General features: G+C 57.4%; 2 protein-coding genes across 5 annotated transcripts in view; one reads left to right on the plus strand and one right to left on the minus strand.

Moving 5' to 3' along the window:
• MED15 (mediator complex subunit 15) overlaps positions 1–9,260 on the plus strand; it is a 27,242-nt gene extending 17,982 nt beyond the window's left edge. For all 3 annotated transcript variants that reach the window (XM_053279201.1, XM_053279200.1, XM_053279199.1), the window contains 9 exons: positions 2,530–2,663; positions 2,775–2,902; positions 3,655–3,789; positions 5,719–5,782; positions 6,342–6,408; positions 6,799–6,959; positions 7,221–7,387; positions 7,659–7,757; positions 8,366–9,260. In XM_053279201.1, the coding sequence (XP_053135176.1) occupies positions 2,530–2,663; positions 2,775–2,902; positions 3,655–3,789; positions 5,719–5,782; positions 6,342–6,408; positions 6,799–6,959; positions 7,221–7,387; positions 7,659–7,757; positions 8,366–8,502 (1,092 nt within the window). In that variant the 3' untranslated portion in view covers positions 8,503–9,260. The remainder of the gene's footprint in view (positions 1–2,529; positions 2,664–2,774; positions 2,903–3,654; positions 3,790–5,718; positions 5,783–6,341; positions 6,409–6,798; positions 6,960–7,220; positions 7,388–7,658; positions 7,758–8,365) is intronic.
• LOC128337821 (coiled-coil domain-containing protein 74B-like) lies at positions 9,185–15,460 on the minus strand. 2 transcript variants are annotated; one of them, XM_053279214.1, is made up of 8 exons: positions 14,774–15,460; positions 13,531–13,575; positions 13,131–13,292; positions 12,872–13,019; positions 11,860–12,091; positions 11,684–11,766; positions 10,723–10,773; positions 9,185–9,761 (listed from the first exon to the last, which is right to left on the minus strand). In XM_053279214.1, the coding sequence occupies exons 1-8, from the start codon at positions 15,048–15,050 to the stop codon at positions 9,623–9,625; spliced, it is 1,137 nt and encodes a 378-aa protein (XP_053135189.1). In that variant the 5' UTR covers positions 15,051–15,460; the 3' UTR covers positions 9,185–9,622. The 2 variants fall into 2 exon arrangements, with proteins under 2 accessions (XP_053135189.1, XP_053135190.1); XM_053279215.1 differs by having other exon boundaries at positions 9,185–9,758; positions 14,774–15,459.
• Between the last annotated feature and the right edge of the window lie 201 nt (positions 15,461–15,661).

Genomic DNA, 15,661 nt, shown 5'->3' on the forward strand with positions numbered 1-15,661 from the left:
TCCAAAAACAACCCAGAAGGGTGAAATGGTAGCCAGATCTCTTTCTGTCTTCTCAGTCCTGGGAAGAGAGATGCAGATCTTGGAAATAGTCGAGATGGGATTCTAGCTGATGACTCGCCTAGCATGCATCTGCAGGACCATCCTGGAGACACTTGAAAGGGCGAGCACTCCGACGAGACCTAAGAGCCGCCTGCCTGAGTCTGGCTCGTGGTCCGTGTTGCCAATAGGAAGCTGTTTGGGGGGGCGCGGAGGCAGCCAGGTCATGCCACAGGCACTCCAGTCCCCAGTGGTCCACTCAGCAGGCGCTTCTGTCGCTGGACCCGAAGGAAGGGTCCATGGTGTGGGGAGACTGGATCCAGAGAAGTGTGTGCTCCCTCTCCTGCAGCACTTGAACCCAGGGGTCATCCCATGAACCTGATTGCTAGGCCGTTGGGGACCAAGAGAAGGAAGTATTTTTTCACACCACACATCATTAATCGATGGAATTCGCTGCCACGGGGTGTGGTGATGGTCACTAGCTTGGATGGCTTTAAAAGGGGCTTGGACAAATTCATGGAGGACAGGGCTATCGATGGCTACTAGGTCTATCGATGGCCTCCTCACCTCGCGTGTGGGCTCCCCAGAGGCATCTGGTGGGCCACTGTGTGAAACAGGAGGCTGGACTTCATAGGCCTTGGGCCTGATCCAGCTGGGCTGTTCTTGCGTGTCTTTTCTGAGTGTTATTCTTTCCCTTTTATGGGAGTTATATTGCCCTTGTAAAAGCTTAATATTAACTCTGAGAAAGCGTGGAGGAGTGAGTATGAGCCTCTTTAACTCTTTAAAGCAAGATGCCGCTCAGTCCCAGCTGCAGGGGAGGGGGCTTGCCTTCACCTCTTGCCTGAGGGCTTCCCAGAGGCACCTGGGGGGCCATTCTGGGAAACCGGAGGCTGGACTAGAGAGGCTTCCTTGGCCATGATCCAGCAAGTCTTTTCCGTTCCTGAGCAGGCAGACCCGAGAGCCCCTCGGATCGGGTCCCTGCAGCTTCCAAAGAGGAGCTCTGGGCAGCCCATGTCCATGCTGTGCAGCCAGGGGCTTTGGACTTGGAGGGCATAGCAACCTCTCGGGAGCTGGGTGACTCAGGGCCACATTTGCACTGGCAAGCAAGAGGCTGGATTGCCCGGTGGTGGCTGTGCTCCTCTGTCCCTGTGGGCTGGCGAGGAGGAGGAGGAGATGGCACGGCTGTCCTTACGGGCTAGAAGGCAGGCTGCTTTCTGGAGAGAGAGTCCTGGCACAGTGCCCTCTCCCCTTGGTTGCCTGCAGACTGAGCACCTGCCCTAATCCCTACGATCCTCATCTGGGTAAGAGAGAGGCAGGCGCTCTCCCAAGGAGGAGGGGAGAGTGATCGTGTGGCAGGCAGGAGCTGGGCAGAACAGCTTTCCGCCCACCCTTGCTAGGATGCTGAGGGGGAGGGTCCGGAAAGGGCGTGCCCTCCTGGCTCCCACCCCATCCTGCTCCCCTCCTACCTTGCTTAGGTTCACACGGCCGCCTCTCCGAGATGATGATCGTGTGGGTGGACCTGCAGCTGGAAAAACGGAGCGTCTGTCCTTTGCAGTGGAGTGGCAGACGCTTCCTGCCTTCTGGGGTGACACGGAAACAAGGAGGCTCTTGGTCCCAGGCAGTCACTTAACGTGCTGAGGGCAAACCAGGTGCCCAGAGCCCCAGTGATTGTCCTGGAGGGCTGTCGGAAACAGGCGCTGGAGGACAGTCTGCTCCGGGTCTCCAGCCTTCCCTCTTATTTCGGCTTCCTGCCGCCACATCGTGCGCAAGTGTGGCTGTGCTTTGGTGGCGTGTGGGGAGGACGGACAGGCAGGCAGCTTGTCTCCCAAGGAGGCTCCTCTGGTCACGGTGGTCTCCTTAGAAGCCGCACGGAAGGCGAGACTGTCTGGCCACGCTGGGGAGGCTTGTGGCCTCGTGACTGTCCTCAGAGATGCATCAGGAGCTCTGCGGTTTCCCCAAGACCTGCTGCCCATGCACGGCTCCCAGAGTGCCAGAGAGGAGGCCGGGGCACAGCCACGCAGTCTCTGGGCTCTTGCAGCCCCACGCCCAACTTTGGCTCACCTCGGCCCAGTTGGGGGATCAGTTCCCCTGCTGTGAATGAGGCCACGGCGTCGCCTTCCAAGGAGCTCGGTGGGATGTGCTGGGCCCCAACGAGAGTTCCTGCTCTGCTGGTCCCACCTTCTTTCAGATGGTTGCTGCAGTCAGCCGGGGTTGTTGTGGGGTCTGCACAGATGACTTAGCCTTGGAGGCCAGAGCGGGCAGGGTGCTTCGTGCCCCATGAGGCTGCTGGGGCGACTTGCCTGCGCTCCCCCTGCAGTGTGGGCACGCTCCTTGCTCCACACAGGCGGGGACCTCCACTCGACAATGGGGCGATGGCGCCTGGGAAAGAGGGAGGCACCCAGCGGGCTTGAGGCTGGGCGGAGCACAGGGCTGCCTCCGCCGGGGGGCGTCCCCTCGAGGCGCCCCTTGCCAGCGCTCGTTCCTCTCTTCCAGGTCAGCCAGAGCAGCCTCCCCATGATGTCGTCGCCCTCGCCGGTCCAGCAGGCCCAGACGCCCCAGCCGATGCCCCCGCCGCCCCAGCCGCAGCCCTCGCCCCAGCCCACCTCCCAGCCCAACTCCAATGTCAGGTGAGCCTGGAGCTGAGAGCACACGCCGGGCTGGGGTTTGGCTTCCTGCCGGAGGTGAACTGACGCCCCCAATGGTGGCCCGTGCTGTGCCGCCGCCTCCTCCTCTTTCAGCTCTGGCCCCGCCCCGTCTCCTGGCAGCTTCCTGCCCAGCCCGTCTCCGCAGCCCTCCCAGAGTCCAGCCGCTGCCCGCACCCCACAGAACTTCAGCGTCCCGTCTCCAGGACCGCTCAATACTCCAGGTAACTCGTCCGGGGCTGGGCTGGGCTCCGGCTCGCCGCTGCGGCTTTCCTGTCTCCAGCACTGCAGCCCGTTTGTCGTTCCGCAGAATTGACCGGGCTGGTCAGCACGAGCTCCTCAGCGGCGGGTGGGGCTGGGGGTGTTTGAACAAAGGGCCATGAGGTGGGCGGGCATTATGCTGCCTCTGGCCTGCTGCTGGCAGCACAACTGACCCCCACGGGTGTCTCCCAGGGCAGCGACCCCATCGGGCCAAGGCAGGATCTGTCCCCGATGCGGACCCTTTGTGGGCTCCCTTAACGGCCCTGCTCCAGCGAGGAGGGTTCCTCCTTTGTCTTGGCCTTCCAGAATTACAGGGCAGGGGGTGGGCTGTATTAGGCTGCCGCATCCTGAGTCCGGCCACTGGCTCCGTGTGCTCTGGGCTGACCGGCAGAGGCTCTCCAAAGGCTCTTCCTCCATGCCTTGGCCGTGCCGGCAGATGCTCTTCGCGCTCCATGCCCTCCGGGGAATCTCTAGCAGCAGACAGCCCTCCCATGGATCTCCCCTCCACATGCCTAGCCAAGGGAACCATCACAAGACCAGCTCTCCACCCCACCCCACCCCGGTGGCCGGAGCAGATGATGACGCCCCCCAGAGAGCAAAGGGAGGGGGAACGCAGCGCTTGTGCCTGTTGGACCGCAGCTTTTCGGGGAGGGGGCTGCTTGGGAGGAGGCCCTCCCTCTGTGGACTAATGCTGCCCCCTCCTTGTGCCTCGAAGGCAACCCCAATTCGGCCGTGAGCCCTGCCAGCTCCAGTCAGTCTGAAGAGCAGCAATACCTGGAGAAACTCAAGCAGCTGTCCAAGTACATCGAGCCGCTGCGAAGGATGATCAACAAGATCGATAAGAACGAAGGTGTGTAGGGGGGGCGGCGGCCTGCCCGTGGGATGGAAGCAGCAGGGCCAGCGGACCCCCCCCACCCTCCTCTGCCCCGAGGGCCTTGCAGGGAGCCTTCGACACACAGGCAGGAGTTCCCGGGCTGCGGAGAGCTGGTGAAAGGCCCCAGGGGAGTCCCCAGGACGCCAACAGCCTGGCAGGAGGAGAATAGATGATACGGACGTTGGAAAGACCACACTCGTCTCCTGGGATGGAGACGACCCGTTTCGGGGCCTTTGCACACAGCAGAGTCGCTCCCTCGCTGCGCTCTGTGGGATGTCGGCCCTTGACGAGCTTCGTGCCAAGGAGGCTTTCTCCTGGATCTCTGTGAACCGCCTAGAGCCTTTGGGGTCAGGTGGCATACACAAGCCAGCCCGCAAGCATTGCACTAGGGCCCTTCAGTTCAAGTTGTCTTCTGCGGAGTCAGACCCTTGGTCCATCTAGCGCAGTATTGCCTACACTGACAGGCAGCAGTCCTCCGAGGTTTTAGGTGGGAGTCCCTCCCAGCTCTGCCTGGAGGTGCGGCCAGGGGTTGGACCCAGAGGCCTTCTGTGTGCAAAGCAGAGCCTCTGCCACTGAGCTGCAGTTGCTCTTGCTCGGAGCTCGGGCCCTCAAGCGCTCCAGGCCTTCCTGGAGTTTCTGGCTGCCCCTCTCCCTGGGCTCCTGCGCCTTACTCACAACCCTTAACTTTTCCAATAATATTTGCACTTCTATCTAAAGATGCGAGTTTCCCAAAAAAGACCCTGAATTGCTGCTTTCCACCTTATTTGCATAAAATTTGCATTCCCCCCCCCTCAAAAAAAGCCCCAAACCAAAGCTATACAAATGTTCCTGGTGCTGTGAATAGATTGAACTGATTCTGCCCCATTTCTGTAGTGGGCAAAAAAAGAGACCTCCCCGTGTTCATTGCCCTTACCAGCCTGGTTCACACACAACAGTCCGAATCTAGGTTGGATATGACTTAGCAACATTCGCAGGATTGTGGGAATCTCCGATTTGTTTCCGAACCCCCCTCGGCCTGAGTTCACACCATCTCACTCATGTCGGCAGCCCACATTAAGCCTAGGCTTGAGTTGATGGTGTGGATGAGGCCGTTTCTCATGTCGCCAAGTTGCTGGACCTCTTCAGGGGAGACCGGAGGCCTCTTCAGGCACGAAGAGCATTGGGGTTGCTGTGCTGATGTCCCGAGTTCTGACCGCAGGAAGGATCTGTCCGCCAGTGCCGCGGTTGTCTCCTGCTGTCCACATGGGGCGGGGGGGGCGTCTGGCCGGCACAGCCTCTGGGATACTGTTGGTACCAGCAGCCTCCCCAGTTCTGACCATGCCTGAAGAGGCCTGAGGTTGCGGAGTGAGATGTCTTCAGGTACAAGACGCATCTGACCAGAGGCAGGCTGGGGAAATGTCCAGAAAACTCTCCCTGTGACGACATCCCCCTTGTGGCTGGGGATGATGGGAGTTGTAGTCGGCAACCGCTGGGAATCCCTCTCACAGGCAGCGCTGCCTGTGACCCTCGGAGGCATCTTTGGGTGATGCTCAGTGGGCTTGGGAGGAAAGGGAAGGCGGGCAGGAATCCCCCTCTTGCTCAAGCAGCCGCGTGGCGCTGCCCTGGAGCCATGCTCGATGGATGCCAGCCCGTGAGACTTGGGAAATGGGGCGTCTCCCACAGAGGGAGAGAAGTCTTTGGAAACCTCCCCACCCCACATCTCGGCTTTCCGCAGAAGCGAACCCCTGCTCACTTCAGCCTCTGCTCTCCCCCGTCTCCAGCCCATGGGAGGCCTTGGAAGTGTGGGTGTTGAGGAAGGAGGAGACCCCAAAGCAGCCCTGCCACGCAGGCGGGGGGAGTGGAGATGGAGAGGGAGCCCCTTCTCCATGGCTGCCCGGCTCAGGGGTCTCTTGCTTTCCCCTTCAGACAGGAAGAAGGACCTGAGCAAGATGAAAAGCCTCCTGGACATTCTGACGGATCCCTCCAAACGGTGAGCTTTCTCTCTGTGCCTCGGTTTGCATGGGGGGTGACCCAGTGAGTGAGTGCTGCCTGCTGTAAGAGATTCCCCTGAAGGCAGCGGGGGGCAGGCGGGCTCTCCCGTTGTGGCTGAGCTACAGCTCCCATCAGCCCCAGCCCCAGTAAGTCGCGGCTGGGGGTGATGGGATTTGTAGTTCAGCCCCAGCAGTCCCTGCCTGGGGGGATGTGGCCATAGTTTGGTGGCTCTTGGTGCAGTTCTCGTTGCCGTGAGCTTCTGGAGAGCTTGCCCCTGTGCTCGGACTGAAGTCTCCCCGTCTCCTGGAAGGCGGCTTCTCACCGGGGAGAGGGGAGGGAGTTGCTGGGAGCTGCTGCTGGTGGTGGTGGCTGCACCCACCCACCCACCCCCTCCTGGGGCCAAGCGGCCCGTTGCCCTCGTCATGGACCAGCCGCCTCCATGGCTTGCGCCTGTTTGTCTGGGGAGGAGGGGGCCGCTTCCTCCTGGCATGGGGAACAGCCCTGTGTTGGCGAAGGGCTCTGAGAATGCTTGTCCCCCTCCCTCCCTTCCTTTGCAGTTGTCCTCTGAAGACCCTCCAGAAATGTGAGATCGCTCTGGAGAAGCTCAAGAACGACATGGCGGTGGTAAAAGTCCCCCCTCCCGCGCCAGGCCAAGGGCTCCACAGGAGTGGAAGGGAGAGCCAGCAGAGCGTGCCCAGGGGCTCTGTAGCCGCATGGTCCCCATCAGGAGCCCCTGTGGGCATGGGGAGGGGGCCAAGCCGCCCGGGGGCCCCTGCTTTTAACACCCGGCCTCCCTCTGGCCTGCTCTCCTGCTGCACCAAGGTGGGGGGTGGCTGCCGTGCGAAGCCCCGGCTCTCCATGGAGCCCTCTGAGCTTCCCCGGAGGAACCGGGTGGGTGTTCCGGGCTCGCCCCTCTGAACACAGGCCCGGCATGTCGTGCTGGCTTCAGTGACTCTGGCGGGCGGCCCCCTCCAGTCCCGCGTGTCAAGGGGGTGCCTCCTGTTGGTCTGTCAGCCCACCCCCCCACCCCCTGCAGTGCCTCCGACAAAGCAGCAGTATCTGTGCCAACCCCTGCTGGACGCAGTGCTGGCCAATATCCGCTCACCGGCCTTCAATCATTCCCTCTACCGGACATTCATGCCAGCGATGACGGCCATCCACGGCCCACCCATCACGTAGGTATCGTTGCTTTGCCTTCAGCCGAGACGCCGCTGGGAGAGGGTTGGCAGGCCCCTTGCTGGTCAAGCCCCCACCCCACAACTCCCGGCTGCCCTTCTGGAATTGGCCAAATGCACACCACAAATATATCGTCCAGGCTCTCCCCCTCCGCCACTCCCCCCCCCCCCGGATACTAATGTCAGCGGCTGATGGGAGCCTTTTTGCATTGGTGACCCATCAGCCGCTGTCCGGACACTGAGGCTGTCTCTCGTCTGCAGGGTCCCAATAACGTCCCCTCGGAAGCGGAAGTATGAAGAGGAGGAAAGGCAGACCATACCAAATGTATTACAAGGGGAGGTCGCAAGACTTAACCCCAAGTTCTTGGTGAACCTGGACCCCTCCCATTGCAGCAACAATGGCACAGTCCACCTCATATGCAAGTTAGGTAAGCAGCGGGAAAGGGCTGCTCTGGGCTCAACGGGAGGGGGAGGAAGCCCCTCTCCAAAGGGCGGGGGGAGGGCGTTTCCTCTTCCAGGGTGGGAGAAAACTGCTTTCACCGTTGAGGACTCCAGCCAAGCCTCGATGGCAAAGAGCAGCTGGTCTTTCTGCACGTCCAGCAGCCCCATGGTGTTCAAGAGGGAGCTTAAATGACATTGCCTGCCAAGCAGCCTTGCGAGAGATTTGCAGGTGATGCAAAACATGTCTTGGATTTCCAGATGACAAAAATCTTCCGAATGTTCCACCGCTCCAGCTGAGTGTTCCAGCCGATTATCCAGATCAGAGTCCCCTGTGGATTGATAATCCTCAACAGTATGGTATGGGAACAGGAGGAGGGAGGGTGGGGTTGGGGAGAGCAGCCCCGCCAGGGTTCTTCCATGCAAGGCCCCAAAGTGTGTGTGGGGGGGGGTGCAGTGGCGGCCCCCATTGACCCCAAGTATGGCCCTGGGCGGAATCCTCTGCACAGTCTCCCAATTTCCACTGCCCTTTGCCTAGCACCAGTGGGGTTCCTTGAAGGGGAATGGAGCCCTCCTGGGTGCCTGCACGGAGTGCCCAGCACATACTCAAACATCCCACCCTCGGGGATCTCTTTCTAAGGCACGTAGGAAGCTGCCGCGGACCGAGTCCGACCCTTGGTCCCTCGGCTTCTGCGCTGGCTATCGTGAGATATTTGCACTATCAGATATGGGCAGCATCTCCCGCAGTCCTGCCTGCAGATGCTGCCAGGGAGGGCTGACCCGGGGCCTCATCCAGGCAAGCAGGCAGATGCTCTTCCGCTGAGCTGCAGCCCGTGGCCTCCCATCCCAATGCAAGCCACGGTGGACCGTGCCTGGCAAAGGGGACCAGTCCCGCTCGCTCCCAGGCGGCCAGCTCCCCTCCCCTCCCCTCCTCTTCCTAACATGGGTCCGTCCTGCTCTCTTTCCAGAAGCAAACCCATTTCTGCAGTCGGTGTATCGCTACATGATGTCCAAGTTGCTGCAGCTTCCCGACAAGCACTCGGTCACAGCACTCCTGAACACCTGGGCACAGAGTATCCGCCAGGCCTGCCTGTCTGCTGCCTAGCAGTCTCCCCTGGCTGGGCCTTAGCTGGAAAAATAAGAGCCCAGCAGGGCCGGAATGTGAGAAGCAGAAGCCTTAACTTGTTTGTTTACTAGGAGTCAGGTTTTATAAAATGCAAATTAAAACAAAAAACAAAAAAACCCTGATGTTAGGTCTAGTGCTTGTGCTTCTGCCTTTGTGGACTTGATGCATCTGATGGGACTTGGCGGGTCTCCAGGCAGACGTGTTAGCAAGGTTTTTTTTTTTAAAAAAAATGTCTTCTTAGAGAAGAATTTGTGTAGACTTCTGTCACGGAGTCTTGCTACTATAAGGAAAGAAGGGACAGTGTCCTTCAGACTTTGTCCAGTGCCAGTATATGCATGTGTGCTAGGCCTCGGCCGCAAGCAAAGGGGCAGCATTCAAGGGTGAGTGGAGCCTGTGATCCCCAAACACACAAGCCCCAGCCCGAAGACTGTGGCGGCTCCTCGAGGCAACGGGGCAAGTGGTGTCCGCCTCCTGCCTGCAAAACCGAAGCGGCTTCACTCAGCACTGGCTTTGCTTCCTGCTGACGTTCGTGGCATTTCAGAAGTGTTGCTGTTTCCAGCCCTCATCAAAACAGCAGCCCGTTTGCTGTGGCTTCTGTAAATCTGCACGATTGCTGGGCCAACTGGAGGACGTTCTTAAAAATCTACTTAGTCAGCACTGATTGCAGTACAACGGCATCAATATTTTATTCATGAACTAAGGAATTGGTTTATTGTAATAAATGTATTATTCCTGTGTTTAACAGTCACTTCCTCTTGCTGAGGGCTGTGGATTTGCATTGACTTTGAAACAAAATCAGGGTGCTCAACTCCTTGCAGGCTCGGGTGTCTCTTGCACCCAAAATGTCTCAAAGTCCATGCCAAGGAGAAAGAAATTCTATCACTACCAAAGAGACCAACTCTTAGAGGCAAACAGTCAGGTCACTGTGACTTTTTAAAGACAAAAAGGAGGCAGCTAATATTAAACATTAAGTGGGGGAGAACTTCTGGAAAGCACAATGGAGCAGCTTCATGGGGCTCCAGATGGGTGGGGTGGGGTTCTCATCCACTTTTTGGTCACGGAGAACCGCTACAGAAAGGAGCCCATGAAACAACGCCTGCTAAAGTGCCGTCCGATTGAGCCGGTTTCTCTGAACGGCTTGTGTCCTCTTCTGTCTCTCAGCAAATGCATTTCCCAAGGTTTGCTTCAGAGCCGGCAGCACAGCCCTCTCGGCAGCGGGCAGTGGGTTCAGAAGCCTGCTGGAGAACAAGGGTGGAGATGTAAAACGGAGCCAGCAAAGCACGTCTGGCCCAAATGTCACTCTACCCAAAGAAGTCCGTTTCTCATTCTAAAAGAGGGCTGCACCGCTTTGCCCTTCCAGCTGTTTTTGGACTATAACTCTCATCGGCCAACAGTCAAGGATGATGGGAGCTGCAGTGCAAAAACTACTGGAGCAGAGAGGGAAGGAGCTCCGCTGAGCAGTGGCAGGCAGCATTAGCTTAAGGGGGTGGGGGGTGTGAGGGAGACTGCAGGTCTGGAAGCCAAAAACTGGATAAAGGGAACCTCACCTGTTGTATAAGCTGGAACCCTGGCTCACCTTTTGCCTGAGGCCTTTTTACTGAGGTTGCAGTAAGAAACCGGACTGATGACTGAACTCCTTTAGAAATACTTGATTTGACAAGAAAAGCAGGCAACACACAAAGAGATCTGCTGACACTTACTGGCTTCTAAACTTGCAGCAAAAGCCACCTCACCCGTTTCCAGGTTGTCTCTTGAGCAGGGCTCCACAGCGCTGGCCCTCCAGCTGTTTCTGAACTACAAATCCCATCATCTAGTGTCCAAAAGCCAGAGATGATGGGAGTTGTAGTTGAGCATCTACAAGAGGGCTGAACTTCTGTAGTCTTCCTTGAGCGAAAATACTAGCGTCTGTACTAGATGCAGAAAGTGCTAAATGAACCAGGGCCCCTCTGTACACCCCTCCAAGGCAGGATGATGCCCATCCTGAGTATTTATATGCCGCTTTTCAACTAAGGGTCTCAAAGCACTTTACAAAGAAAGATAAGATACAGATTCCCCCACTTAACCTTTGTACAGCAGGGGTTCCAGGGTGAGGAAGATTTAAGCTGGTTCCCAAAACAGCTGTGGTAGAGTGAGGATTAGCAGATATTTCTGGCTTTTGCAACTGGGGGCTGTGGCCCCCCCCATAAGGTGTCTGCTTACCATTTCCTAGGGACATTCTTCACTCTGGGCAACCGTGTGGTGGTGTGGCTCCTAAAGGGAAACAGATTCGTCAGGAGGACATGCATCAGCCCAGCTTGGGCTACTTCAGGCCTATCAACAGGGCACCGCCACGCACTGCGGCAGGAACCTTTTCAAGGAATTCCTCCTCAGTCTTGTCCTCCTAGGAACAGTTAAGAATGTTAGGAACATAGGAAGTTGCCATATACTGAGTCAGACCCCTGGTCCATCTAGTTCAGTATCGTCTTCTACACAGACTGGCAGCAGCTTCTCCAAGGTTGCAGGCAGGGGTTTCAATCCTATCCTGGAGATGCTGCCAGGGAGGGAACTTGGGAATTGCTACTGAGAATAAATATAGCTAAGGTTAAATGGCTAGAAAGAATAAAATTAACGAACCCTACATGACAGAGTGAGCTAGCCATGAGCTCATTCTTTTGGAAGTGCTGAATCAATAGCCAGCACAGCCATCTTCAAGGGGTCTCCAGAGGGAAGGAGAGAAAAGGGTGTGCATTAAATAAAGCTAATAAGCCTGCTGAGAACAGCAAGCTGTAGTCAGGCGAGACGTTTATGGAGGGTTAGGTTAGCTTTTGGTCCCTTCTCACTAGAGCAATGCAACCCATTTGCAAATCAGCCCTGGCAACTTGGAGGGTCCCCAAGGAAAATGCTGAAGAGTCAGCGATCACAGATTTCCTTAGTGGAGGTTCAGGAACTCTCGGCTCACATGTTAACGTGACTAATGCGAGTAGACCTGCAGATGCAGAAAGCAGCACCTGACCCAGTGGTTGGTGACCCAAGTGAAAGGAAACTAAGCATCCCCACAAGATGGCCAACGTATTTGAACAAATCAAGCACTGTTTTACTTACTGCCCCCAGAATAAGACATTCATACAGGGCAACTCCTTGAGTGTGTGGAGGCAACATACAGGCTCAGAAACCAGCTTACCCAAGCTGACCGGCTAGCATGTAATCATCTGGAATTCTTTTGGTCCTGTGGATGTCTTCCAAACAGGATCTCAGATACATCAGCTGAAGGACAGAAAGAGGAGAGTGACTTCTGCTCTTCTCCAAACTTCTGCCTCACCCCCCCCGCCCGCTTCTGTCCAAGGCAGAAGGCCTCACCTCTTGCACCTGCATGTGGTTGATGTTCCACAGTTGACGAATGACCACCTCGCACTCCTCCAGCGTCGGGGGCTTCCGCATGTGGGACGGGAGCACGTTTGCCAGGAAGGGGTTGGAAGAAGCAGAAGGGATTTTTACTTCCCCAACTCCACTCTGGCTTGGTGATGGAAAATCAATCGGGGAGGTGGCTCTGTCACAGACTTCCACTGTCCGCTCACAGATGGCTGTTTCTCTATGACGAGCATGGAACATAGCCAGGGAATAGCTCCAAAACTTGAGTATTTTCATTTCATAAAGTTCAAGCTTTAACATCTACTTTAAAAGCAGGCAAAGGAAAGGGAAAGGCGACCCAAGTCCTTTGGCACAAAATCCCAAGGTCTTGGTAAACCCGACTACCATAAATATTTATACAGCACTTTTTTAAAAAAAAGTTCTCAACAAGATTTAAATGAATAAGTAAGAGGACTCCCTGTCCCCAAAGGGCCCACACCCTAAAAAGAGACACAAGGCAGACACCAGCAACAACCACTGGAGGGAGGCTGGGCTGGGGGCTGGAGAGGGCCAGTTGCTCTCCCCCTGCAAAAGAGAGAAATAATCACCACTTTAAAAAGATGCCTCTTTGCTCAGTTAGAGCGGTTAAGTGGTCTCAATCATGAAACTGTGTTTATTCCGTTTGCTGTTTTCTTGCCTGCCCAGTCTTGAGCTGAAAGCCCAGGACTCCGTTCTAGCCAAAGGGCCTCCTTGCGGGTCACTGTTCCAGCAAGCCAGGAAGTAGGAGCCCCTCAGCTTGGTCCCCTTCCTGGTTCGTCTCAAGGCAGGGCTGCCGCCGGCAGGACATTTCCTTTGCATCTCCACACCATGACCACTGTGAAAATCTTTTTCAAACAGTGGGGCACGGCTGTGTGGAAGCAGGTAAGCCTTGCACCAATTTTCCGACCTATAGCTATATGATAAATAGAAAGCAGAACTTTATGGCCAAATTGCCTCCCAGGGCTCAAGGGCTTCCTCCTACCTGGGGGGAGTCACCTCCTGCTTCAGACTGGGGGCCTTCAGCTCCTCCGGCACCCCAGGGCCCTCCTCCTCTCCTTCTAGACTCTCTTCTTCCTTTGTGAATTCACTGCTCACTTCTTGCTCTTCCAGCCCCTCAAAACCTAGAAGATCTTTAGGGAAAGGGCTCGGTTGTGAGAACTTTAAGACCACCCCCACCCCCCTCCTGGGCCTTGAGAGCAGCGACGCTGTGGGCCCAGTGAGCGCTTAGGCGGCAGGTGTACCTTCTCCGTTTGCTGCTACGGCTTTGCCATATTCCTCCTCCTCTTCTTCTTCTTCAGCAGCAGCAGCTACTTCGGCTGGTGGTGCCACTACCCCCTTCAAGCTGAAGGCTACCTTCAGTGAACTGCCTCTGGAACGCACCTTGGAGCTGCCCGGATCAGAATCTGCAAAGAGAGGAGGAAGTGCAGAAACAGAACTGGGTATAGGATGCTTCCTATTTTGAGGACTGAGCTGGTTAAGGTCTGTAGAATCGCAGCTGCAGGAGCATCCCTACTCTGCAAAAGGGCAGCGGTCAAAAGCATCCCTTTTCCCAGGCTCAAGGACATGTACAGGGAGGAGGAGAGGAGAGGAGAGGAGACCGCAACTCTCACAAGTCTGGGGGGCAGCAGCAGCAACTCCTACCTGTGTTCTGGAAGGCCGGGTTCATGATGAGCCGATACTGGAGATCTGCAAGGGAGCGAGAAGAGTCTGGGGTTACTCCCCTGTCACTCAGGCGGGGGCCCCACGTCTTGGCAGGGTTGAATCCAAGACTTTCCCCCACAACTGCCCAAGAACCCAGTGCTGCAGCCAATGTCTGTGAGCGTCTCCCCAGCCTTTTCTAATTGAAAGAAAAACGTAGCAGAGGGAAGGGCAAGTTAGAACAAACAGAGAAGAGAAAGAAGCCGCGACATGAGGAAGGAAAAGAAGATGTCTTGCAAACTGTGTTCCATCTAACAGAGATAACTTCATGGTGGAGAGGTCGATCAAGGGCTACTAGTCAGAGGGCTATAGGCCACCTCCAGCCTCAGAGGCAAGATGCCTCTCAATACCAAATACAGGGAGTAACAGCAGGAGAGAGGGCATGCCCTCACCTCTTGCCTGTGGGCTCCCGGGAGGCATCTGGTGGGCCACTGTGGGAAACAGGATGCTGGACTAAATGGTCTTCCTTGGGCCTGATCCAGCAGGGCTATTCTTATGTTCTTAGGGATCCCCAGATGTTGTTAACTACAACTCCCAGAATCCCCAGCTGCAATAGCTTTTGCTTGGGGATTCTGGGAGTTGTGGTTCATCACAGCTGGGAATCCCTGTTCCAGGGAACACTACTTGCAAAGTCAGGGAGGGAGAGGACCTCCTTTCCCCAAACAACAGATGAGGGTGCAGAGGCTTCCCCCCTCCTTTACCGGACACCCCCAATTCCTGACTACACAAAAACCTGCAGTTCCCCCTGTGCAAAGCTTCAAGACATTCAAAGCGCACTGCCAGAACCACGAGCCATCCGGCAGTACACCTTTTTCAACGGCATCTGGGCCCGGGCGGAGCCTGCATGTCTGCTGCTGGGTCTGCACTGAGCTCGCGGCCTCCTGGCTCCCTTTTTCCGCAAAAGGAATCAGGAGGGAAAGAGAAAGAACTACAGCTCTCCTCTAAATGGGGGCTGGGGATGCTGGGAGTTGTAGTCCAAAAAAACCGGCTCCTGCCTGCCCGCCCCCAGCGGGGCTCTGGGGGCTGCGCGTGGAAAAGCGGCGGGCAAAGAGAAAATCAATGAATAAAACAAAACAATAATAATAATAATAATAGAATAAGAATGATGAAGATAATAATAAAAAACAGAGCAGCCTCCCGTCCAGGCTGCAGCCGGGCACGCCCCCCCCCCCCCGCCCGCACCCACCCTTGTTCTGGCGCTGCAGGCGGTCGATCTCCCGGTGCAGCTGGCCGAGGGTGTCTGCGTGCTGCTGCTGCAGGAACTGGAGGCTCCTCTCCAGCTCGGCCACCTCGGGCGTCCTGGCGGCGGCGGCGGCGGCGGCCCCCCAGCGGGAGGAGCCCACGGGCGGCGGCGGCGGCGGCGGGTGCGGGTGGTGGAGCGGGCGGAGGGCGGCGGCCGAGGGCGAGGCGGCGGGGGGCGGCCTCTCGGGCCACAGCGGCGGGAGGCCCGGCGGGTTCTGCATTATCCCTCTTCACGGCGGGCCGGCGGCGGGGAGCCCCCCAGGCGCATGGCGGGCGGCCCGGCCGGCCAGGCCCGACGAGGACGAGGAGGAGGCGGCGGCGGCGGCTCTCGCCTGCGGCTGCTCCTCGGCGGCGGCTCCGGGCAGGGCGCGTCAGGCCCGCGTCACTGAGGCGGGGGGGGGGGCGAGAGCGCGGGCCCCACAGAGGCCGGGGCGGGGGGAGCGGCGCCGCCCCACCTCACGATCGGGGCCTCCGCGCCAAGGAGGGCGCACCGCCCCCGCATTGGGGGTGAGGGAGAATTGGAGGGGGGGGGCTTTGCGCTGTCTGGGGCGTTGCCATGGGAACGGGAGGCCTCTCCCGCAGCAGGACGAGGGCGGCCCTCTGCACGTGCTCAAGGCCGGAGCAACAACCCTACCACCACCACCACCCCCCTGGAGGGGACGGCCGCACCCTCCCTTTCGGCCCGTTTGTTTCTGGTCTTGGGGAGACACCCCGCCCTCTATATAGACACATCTAAAAATCGTGTGTGTGTGTGTGTGTGTGTATATGTGCGTGTATATAAAAGTGTGTGCACATGTGTATAAACGTGTGTGTGTGTGTGTGTAAGCAATAA

This window comes from Hemicordylus capensis, chromosome 15 (genome assembly GCF_027244095.1).
Source record: "Hemicordylus capensis ecotype Gifberg chromosome 15, rHemCap1.1.pri, whole genome shotgun sequence".
Taxonomy (NCBI): Eukaryota; Metazoa; Chordata; class Lepidosauria; order Squamata; family Cordylidae; genus Hemicordylus; species Hemicordylus capensis.